The sequence below is a fragment of the Musca autumnalis genome, unplaced genomic scaffold (genome assembly GCF_047663935.1).
Source record: "Musca autumnalis isolate F117 unplaced genomic scaffold, ASM4766393v1 scaffold_1, whole genome shotgun sequence".
NCBI classification, from domain to species: domain Eukaryota; kingdom Metazoa; phylum Arthropoda; class Insecta; order Diptera; family Muscidae; genus Musca; species Musca autumnalis.
The window spans coordinates 154,112,488-154,123,094 of NW_027411644.1; the positions used below are offsets into that span (position 1 = coordinate 154,112,488).

General features: G+C 34.0%; 1 protein-coding gene across 1 annotated transcript in view; it reads right to left on the reverse strand.

The window, feature by feature from the left end:
- LOC141388595 (aldehyde dehydrogenase X, mitochondrial) overlaps nucleotides 1-5,419 on the reverse strand; it is a 33,192-nt gene extending 27,773 nt beyond the window's left edge. Inside the window, exon 1 of the mRNA XM_073958593.1 lies at nucleotides 5,241-5,419. Within this exon, the coding sequence (XP_073814694.1) occupies nucleotides 5,241-5,276 (36 nt within the window). The 5' untranslated portion in view covers nucleotides 5,277-5,419. The remainder of the gene's footprint in view (nucleotides 1-5,240) is intronic.
- Nucleotides 5,420-10,607: the final 5,188 nt, after the last annotated feature.

Here is a 10,607-nt window from a genome sequence, read left to right on the forward strand (position 1 = left end):
CGCAAACCTATCTCAACTCTACACTCCAACAGTAATCTTAATTCCAAATTTCAGGTGTCGAACTTTATCCGTTCACCCAAATCCAAGTTGTAGTAATTTTAGTACCATTTAGTACTTTTCGTACACATAAGTACGAATTTCCAAAACTACCCCCATATCTCAATCCTATACTCCGTTTGTAATCTTAATTCCAAATTACAGGTTTCCAGCTCTATCTTTTCACCCAAATCCAAATTGTACTAAATTTAGTACCATTTAGTACTTTTCGTACACATGAGTATGAATTTCCTAAACCATTTCATTTTATAAACACCACTTCCCAACCTTCATTTACATACCAAATTCAAAGTTTCTAGCTAAATCCGTTCAAAATATACAACTGGTACTAAATTTTGTAACTTTTAGACATTTTCGTACACTTAGAGGTCGAATTTCCAAAAACCCTTTGGTACATCTTTCTAACTCTCCATCAGTTACCCTCATTCCAAATTTCAGAATTCTAGCTCTTCTCGTTTGCCTAATACAAAGGGTACCATATTTAGTACCTTTTAGTACTTTTCGTACCCTTCTAGGTCGAATTTCCAAAAACCCAGCCTTATCTCACGCCTACACACCAACAGCAACGCACAGTCAAAATTTCAGCTTTCTAGCTTCAGCGGTTTCGTCTGGGCGATGATATGCCAGTCAGTCAGTCAGTCACTCACTCACTCACTCACTCAGTCATCACTAAGCTCTTTTATATATATAGATGGGTATCTTAGCATGTATGATTCTAATTGTGATTATCCTGCTTAACAATTACTCACAAGGTGTCAATATTTTATAAAGGAAAATATGAAAAAAACCAAAAAGTTGAAACACAAAAAATGCCATAAGGCATTCATTTTTCAACGGATTTTGTTAATTTTCCCCATTTTGGAAAGCCAACTAAATTTCCTACTTGCCAACTGTAGATAATTGTATTGTTATGTGTCATTTACGCAGCCTAGAGCACAAGGAAAAACATTTTACTGTTTTTTAATGCGTTTTTGTCACACTTAAACCACTATTACTTAGCCATTTGTTAACCGATTTTAAAAATCTATGGCTTGTTCGAATCGCATTACACTCCCCTTTATAATGAAAAACAGTGTGTGCAAATCGGTTGTGGAAAAAAGAAGTAATGTCAGTTTAAAGTTGAAAATCCAAGAAAGCCCATTTTTCGCCACATTTACCGTTATAAAATGAAAAACCGAAGTGACCCAAAGAAACCAATGGTATTTTCGTCTTCTGTGGACACCCACAAAACCGAATTTATGCATTATAACCCCTGCAAATTTTCACTGTAGCACAGTGTAATTTATACATTTCAAATGAAATAAATCTTAAAAAAAGTTTGTGTTGTTTAGTGTTTTAGACATAGTTTTTATACCCTCAACATTTATGCTAACGAGGGTATATACTAGGGTTATGACTCTTTTACAACCTCGTATCCCTGTATGATTGGTGATATGTTTTTACCTAAGATTGCATAAAATCTAAATTATAAAGCGATTCGATAAAAAAAGTTTCCGCACAAAAAGCTTTTAAAGTTTTTATTTTTCAAAACGTTTGAAAATTTTTTAAAGTAACTATAAACAGATATTTAACTAAAAACAAAATATAGGGGCACACGACATAACCAAAATTACATAATTGTTTGTTTCTCACTAATTTTATCATCGTATTATAACATATATATCATTTTATATTATATATAACTTTATTTCATAGATCATAAAAATTAAAAATGGTCTGTGCGGGATCTTTTTTAAAATTTAAAGGGAATAAAAGTTATTTTAGTCATGACAAAAGGCCATTCATTCGTGTAACAGGAAATAATTTTTTAAGAAAATTTTTTTATTTAATTTCATAGAATTTTTTCAAAAAAATTTTTTAAAGTTGTTTATGCGGAAACTTTTTTATAATAAAATGGAATGAATGTTACTTTAGACATTAATAGACAAAAGTTAATTTATTCTCACTACGGGAAATCATTTTTGAGAAAAAATGTCAAAAAGTCATAACCCTGGTATATACACTTTCATACGGGCAAAATGTCCCTAATCGAAATAACAGTTTTAGACCCAAGTATGTTTGGACGAAATTTGTTTCAGACAATTTGGAGTCGATGTAGCCATGTCCGTCCATCCGTCTGTCTGGCTGGTGCGTACGGTAACTTTCGTATTTTGCCAAAAGTTAAATCAGGTTGTAAGATGGGCCTTATCGGTCCACTCCTTTGGGTACCTCCCCCACAAAAGTTCAAAACTTTTCGGTAAAATTGTGCGCACGATGACTCTCGAAGGGAGTAACCGAATTGGTCATAACTTTGGACATCGTAATGTTTCTATAATACATAGATTAAGTTCGAATATAGACTATATCGGTCCAACCCTTCGGGTACCTCCCACACAAAATTTCGGAAAACGAGTAGTTTAATAAAATCCCGCTATTGCACCATGTGTTGTGGATGTATCGGGCGGTAACTCTCGATCGGATAAACCATTCAATCCAAAATTTGTCAATCGTAATATTTTGTCTAAAGTTAAATAAAGTTCTAAAATGGTCCTTATAGGTCCACTCCTTTGGGAACCTCCCCCACAATAGTTCAAAACTTTTCGCCGATTTGATCCATACTTTGGACATCGTAATATTTCTACGAGACATAGATCAGGTTAGAATATGGACTATATATGTATGTAAACTCCTTCGGATACCTGCCATACCAAATTTCGGAAAGTGCAGATTAGAATCTCCTCTCGAATCGTTTTGATTTTTCTTGCAACAGTTTGCACTCAGGCCCCATATTACAAAAGTTCAAAAATATTCGTTAAAGTGATAAGCGCAATATCTCATAAACGGGGCAACCGATTTGGTCCAAACTTAGTTTATGTTCAAAAGTGTGCCCTATCGGTGTATTCCTTAGGGTACCACCCACAGAAATGATCAACATTTTTGTTTAAGTGCGTTTAAGGGTCTGTTAGAGAATGGACATTTTTACCGAAGGTTCTCCTAGTAGCCCTGTTTACAGCGATATGATGTTTTTCGTGAGCAAGTCCATGTTTCCTGATATAATCGTCCTATCGAGAGGAATGATTCCCAAAATAAGACACACTACCAGACTATGTCGGTCCATTCCTTTAGGAAACTTTTTACATTTTATCCTAATCCATATCTTTGTCATACGCCCAATCTGAAGATCCCCTGAATACATACCTTTTTTTGGGGAAAAGTGTTTCAATTCACACAGGCTGAGGGAATACCTTTGTCGGCAAAGCCGACTGATTCTTTCTTGTTAATTTATAAATTCGTTCATTTATGGTATTTTTAAGTTTTGGCTACATTTTCTGACCGAATTAGCCGTAATTTAACATTTAGCGTTCCTAGTGGTCAAATAATTTCTCCAACCAAAATTATGGACATATGACCACGTTTTGTAATAGGCCCCATATAACGGTACCGACCGATTTCAGTTATTTTTAATTGTTAGCTACATTTACTGACCACATTAGCAGTAATTTTTACTTAGGGTTCCCAATGGTCATAGCTCTCCACCACCAAAAATTGTGGACTTAGTTTTGAAGTCCTCAAGAAGGCTAAATACCAGTTTTCAGCAATTTCGGTGTGATAATGAGGCTAAAACCTTAAAAATTCCGAAAATTGTATGGTGGCTATATCAGAATGTGGACCGGTACCGATAAATTTCTGGGAAAAGTTTGGTGGCCCTGAAGAAGACTAAATATGAAATTGAAGCCGTTTCGGAGTAAAAAGGGGCCCAAAACCTTCAAAATCTAGAGGTACCGTTCGGTGGAGGCCCTGTTAAAATAGTCCGTTTTCAATACCAAATATGCTAGTAGCAATATATATCTTCATTTCAACAGACGGATGGACAGACGGGTGGACGGACATGGTTATATTGACTTAGGATTTTATGTTGATCAAGAATACTACATATACTTCATAGGGCCTCCGACGAATATTGCGATGGGTTACAAACGAAATGATAAAATTTATTATACTCTCCATGTTATGGTGGAGGGTATAATTACACACAGTGTTATCAAAGAGCCTTCAATCGACTTCTTTGTGACAAACTCTCACTTCGGTTTCCCAATGGACAGTAAGCTTTCGTACAAAAAAGGAAAACTTACTCGCCAAAAACCATACATTTATCCAGGTTTAAGTCTAGCCAGTATTGTCCAATTTTATGTATTTCGAGGATTTTGTATCCAATTTTCGAACCGAGATTACTGTATTTTAATATTATGTGTTGCCAGAGGATACAAAAGCTCAATTCGGTAAACTGTAAATATTGGTCCATCCAACTGTAAATATTGGACGCCCCATATGAGCTCTTTTAAAGGTAGTATCATCAGTTAGGATATTCTGCTCCTGCATGGAATAAGGGGAAGATCTTAGTCCATTTAAAGGAAAGTAATCGTTTCTATTCACTTTAATACAGCTCGTGGTGGAGTGTGCTAAAAGTTCGGCCCGGTCGCCGTTCCACTTCTTTATCATTGTAAAATAGTTTGTGTTCTTTTGATAAAGCCACTATCACGATAGTAATCCCTAATCTAAACATACTCATAGTTATATGTTTTCTTTTGTTATTGTTTGGATTTATCGACCTCCTCCGGGTTATTTTAAAGTTAAAATTAACCATTAAATCGAAATGAGGTCCTCCTCAGTATCAATGTAAAGTTTATATTGTTTATTACGCATTTCAAAAAACATATCACTGGCACACTTTTTTATTTCTATTACTCTGAATTAGTCCTTTTCACAGTTCATTAATTTTGTGACAGCAAAAACAATCGGTTTCAAAGTATCTTTAAAAATGATTAGGGAGCAAAATTTGTCGATATCTTAATAAAAAAACTTAGAGAAATTTGGATTTGTATTAACTAAAAATGTAAAAATATTTGTGAAAAGATCATAAATGCCATTCGTTTTCAATTTTTGTGCCGAGCTTTCAAAGAACTTTTGCAACGGGTCTAGTGGAATAGTAGTGAAATTCTCTCAGTGTATGGAATGGAGTGTACTCAACATTCCTACTCAACATATGGATTTCGGCGCATGTCAATGCAATAAATGTGGCAGTAGAACTGGTGTCTTTTAATTGGCACAAATTCCAACAATTTTTAAGGACACTTATGGATAATCATTTCAATTGGTATAAAATCTTAACGAAAGAAATCATTTACTTGGACACATCTTTTTACCTTTGTATATTTGGGTTCTTCTTGTGGATTTGCCATTTTTTTGTTTTTGATAGAAGATTAAATCAAAATCAAAGTACACAAACAAATAAACACACACTCTTTAGATTTTTATGGAAGAAAATTTGCCGGCCGGCTTTCGAAATGAACGTCTGTTGGGAACTGAATTTTTCACTTGCCACTCTGTTGTTTATATACACTGTATAATATACAGAAGAGCATAAAGCTATTCTCTCAGTTTTTGCTATTTTGTTGTTTCAACGTACATATGTACATATATCATATGTTTGTATATACGTATGTATGTTTATTATTATACAAATCTACATACATATATAACTTTATTAGCGCTGCCATATTTAATTTAATAAATTTCCCAAACTTCTTCGGGACTTGGATTTAAAATTGTAATATTGGAAGAATTAATTAAAAATAATAGGTATTGGAAAATAATATAAAATTAAAATGGATATTATATCTATATGGGGATTTCTAAGTGAAATCGACAACTTTTGCACAATGAGGTTTTTGTTTTCCTTTATTTTTTGCCGAGCTTTGTGGTGGTGAGGTGCATTTCTGTATATTTTTTACTAACGGGTAAATATTGGTCCAAATAGAATTTTTTATTTAATTGTTTGTAGGGTAAGTGCACCAGTAGTCGGCACTTTAAGGATTCTCGTATCTTCAGCCGTATGTCATTCCGAGTCTAAATATCCAATCAAATTAAATTTAAGTTGTTATGATTCGTTATTTTGTGTAGTTTTAGATTATATAAACAATTTTTTTGATTATTTCTGTTCAACATGCAAAAAATACAATTTTAGTGAAATACTGCTTTTTCACCAGTAGTCGGCACCATTCCCCAATAGTCGGCATAATATGATCCAGTAGTCGGCATGTTATATTTAAATAAAGAAAAATGCATACTTTACATGTTTTTCTTAAATATTTGAAAGAACAATAGCTTAAGCATTAGTTATTTATATATTTCAAGTTTATTATATACATTTCTATTGATTTTACTTTAAACAAGTAAAAAAGTATCAGTCGGCTTGGCCGACAGAGATATACCCTCAGCCTGTGTATATTGAAACAATTTTTTCCCAAAAAAACGCATGTATTTAGGGAATTTTGGGCGTTTGAACTGACAAAAATGTTGATTAGGATTAGAGATCAAAAGTTTTGCGGAGGAGATACTAAAAAGAATGGATCTCCAGCCACTACAACTTCAGGGATGTTTGCTCAAGAAGTATGGACTTGCCCCTGAAACAACTTTTACCATCGCAATTGAGGCAGCGAATGCAAGTTGCTTCAACAAAAATCAAAGTGATTCGAAAGCAGGTCTTAAAGTGAACATGTATCCGAAATTTTGTGTGGGAGGTACCGGATGGAGTGGACAAATATAGTCCATATTTGAACCTGATCTATATCTGGTAGATATATTAAGATGTGTAAAGTATGGTCCTATTCGGCCACTCTCTTCAAGAGTTATCGTACGCACAATTTTACCGAACATTTTTGAACTTTTGTGGGGGAGGTACCTGAAGGAGTGGACCGATATGGCTTATCTTCGAACTTAAACTATGTTTGGACAAAATATTACTAAGACCAAACTTTGGACCGAATCGGCAGACCTGTTCGAGAGTTATTTTGCCCTCCAACCTCCTCACACGGTGTCATAGGGGTTTTTTGCAACTTTCAGGCTATTTTCTCAGGAAGTATGGACTTGCCCCTGAGGAAACTTATACCGTCGTATGGAGGGCAGTGAATACAAGTTGCTAAAGCAAAAATCAAAGCGATTAGAGAGATGGTCCTAAACTGAACTTTTCGAAATTTTTGTGTGGGAGGTACCCGACGGAGTGGACCAATTGAGTCCATATTAAAACCTGATCTATGTCTGGTACACGCTCCTCGATGGGCAAAGTATGGACCATATCGGTTACTCCCTTCAAGAGTTATCGTGCGCACAAATTTTCCGAACATTTTCGAATTTTTGTGGGGGAGGTACCGGAAGGAGTGGACCGATATAGCTCATCTTCGAACTTAAACTAAGTTTGGGCAAAATATTACGAAAGCCAAAATTTGAACCGAATCGGTTCATCCGTTCGAGAGTTATCGTGCGCTCCAGCCAGCCAGACAGACAGACAGACAGACAGACGGACGGACATTGCTCAATCGACTCCAAATTGTCTGAAACACATTTCGTCCAAACATACTTGGGGTCTAAAACCATTATTTCGATGAGGCACATTTTGCCCGTATGAAAGTGTATATACCCTTCATAGCCTAAAGGCTGAGGGTATAAAAATAAGGAAATGTTAACATATTGTTTAAATAAATTAGTTCGTACCCAATAGTCGGCATCTATTACCCAGTTGTCGGCACCCCACAACGTACGTACTTCAAATCATGGCTAATATTGCTTAAAATTGCTAAAGTTCCTTTCAAATTGAAACTATTTTTTTATTAATTAGCCTTTAAAGTATTTCTTTAGTATTTTTTATAATTTGTAGCTAAAAGTAATCTATAAAAATCAATGTTTATAACCCCATGCCGACTTCAGGCAAATTTTAAATTTTTTTGTCCCTAAAGTCGGCATCAGCAAAAATTGCACAATTATAAATATTTTAAAAATTTCTTTTTCTAAAGTTTTCTTTTAACAGTTCTCTACCTACATAACAAAAATTTTGTGGAAAATTTCTTTATTTTAAAATAATTACAGAGCTTATAAGGTTAACATCTCCACAATTTTTTCTTAAGAAACATACATTTTCGGTTGTGGTAAAAAACCCTCACTGACAAAAACTTAAATTTCGATATAATAATTGGTCCTAGCTCAATGAAATTTTATATAAAGTTAGCTGACAATATTGTTGAAGCATTTTTAAGATTATTTTCCTATTTTGTTTTCTTAATTTTTAGTTATTTGAGTTCAAATTCAAAAGGTGCCCACTACTGGTACATGCCGACATTAGGTGCACTTACCCTAGTTTGTATTGAAAAAGTGAATTCTAGCGAAGTCTCAACCTCCAAACCAATATGCTACGATCGCACTGTGGTCGAACTTGTATGGGAAGAGCGGCCAAAAATACTTCCTGAGCAGATATCAATACGAAAATTTCAGTAAAAGCTAGTTTTGCAACACAAATAAAAAGAAGCAAAAAATTCAACATATATCCAACTTAAGGTATGGCCCCCATAGAACGGTACCACCTGATTTCTGGCATTTTGGAGGTCTTGACCACGACTTCCAATGAAATTTTAATTTCAGATTTTCTTAAGAAAATCCGTCCGAATTCGGAAGGAAATTCTGGAAAAAATCGGAGAAAAGTTCAGATTTTCTGAAAAAAATCGGAAACAATTCTGACGCTGACGCCTTTGATATTGACACAACACGTGTCGTACTGTACTGAACAAACCCCACTCAGAGACAATTTTCTTTTAATGTATGTATATAGATGGGATTCTACCCGGTATTTACCCAAAACATGGGTAATTACCAGGTAAATACCCGATAAATTTCTTTTTTGGGGGTTTATTTGGGTAAATAACATTTTATTTTGAAATCAAAGTTTTGTTTTTCTGTCAAACAGAAAATCAAAAAGAATACCAGAAAAGCGGTTTAGCCACACGGACTACACTTTTTATATGTCAAATCGATCGTTGGAGTTCCTTGTGCTAAAAAGTTGACGAAAAATGCAAAAATTATAGCTTTGTCTCAATATTATCCACGGAAATTTTGGTTTAATCCACCTGCAATATCATAAAGTTCGGATCCCGATCCAGCATATGTATATGTTTTTCTGCATGGAAAACTACAACAAACTACGCTAAAAGCTCTCAAACATCAATGTTATGCTGTCACAATATATGAGAGATTTACCTACATATGGACCAACATTGGTCCACATTTTAATTTGCCCCGTATCTAAAAAAGGTCATTTTATTCATAGCCAGTTAAAATTTGCTAAAACGCTGCGTTTTCGCATCTAATTGGATGATTTTAGTTTCTGTAGTTTATACCCACATATTGGATAAATACCTGGGTATTTACCCATTTGTACCCAATTTACCCATTTTAATGGGTATTTACCATTTGGGTACTATTTATGGAAGATTATAATTTCAAACTTTCTAATGATTTTGCCTGTTGTTATCATTTTATGATTAACAGTAGAACAATGTGCAGAAGTATGTTGAAGCTATCAACACTAGCTTGAATTATTATATGTTGCATTTATACTAAAAAAAAATTGTAAAACTGTATATGCGAATTTTATGACCAGTAATTTTGTTCTTCGACATCAACCGAAAAAAATTCCCTTAGAAAATCCATTAGAAATCGGAACGAATTCGGAATGACGATTCTTAAGATTCTTTAGAAAATGTGCAGAGATTCTTAAAATAAACTTATAGAAAATCGGACCAATTTCTAGGAAAATATTAGAGAAATCGGCCACATTTCTAAAAAAATTCAGAAATTCTCAGAAAAAATCTGATATTAGAGCCCTCGGAAAAAATTGTTAGCTGGGTGCATACATACATACATATGTTTACGGTATCTACTTTAGATAATATCCTTTGGCTAAATTGGAGTTTTTCATTATATTTTGTATAAAAAATTAAAATCCTATGATTTCGATTCTTCTAAAGAATATATCCTACCAACCCCTCAGCTGAACCTTATTTTATAACCATACGAAACCTACAACCCCAACAACCATGACATATGTGTGGGTGTGTATAAATAAAAAACTATAATTTCCGTTAGTTTTGATAAACAACTCAACCCTCTTCTACAGCTGACTTGCTTACATAGGTTAATAACTTCTATGTGGTGTTTTACATTTATACGATTGCTCGTACGAGATTTTGTCTCTCTTTGATCATATTCGTAAATTTCACACACAGGGTTGCATTTTTTTGTAACATTGTACCAAGTGTACATTTTGTTAAAAATTCTTAATGTCAAAAGAAGGTATTTTATAAAAAACATTTCATAAAAATGTTAAAAAACTCATAAAAATTAATCATTTTATGCGTTAACATTTTTTATGCACAAATTCATTGCAAAACTAAATTCTGTTTCAATTTCTCTTACTATGTTTTGCAACTCTGCTTAACAAGAATAACCACCACAAAGAGGAGACAAAATCTCGTACGAGCAATCGTTTAAATGTAAAACACCACTATGTTCACACTGGGCGTGTGACAATTATGTGCGCATACGAGAACATACAAACTTACCTGCAGACTTGTATTATCCTTCCTTTCTTCTACAATTTGTTCTATTTTAGTTATGTCGAGTGAAGCAGTCATTCCACAAGGTGTTTTCTTGACCAAGTACAAGAGCAAATAGAGCAAATACAC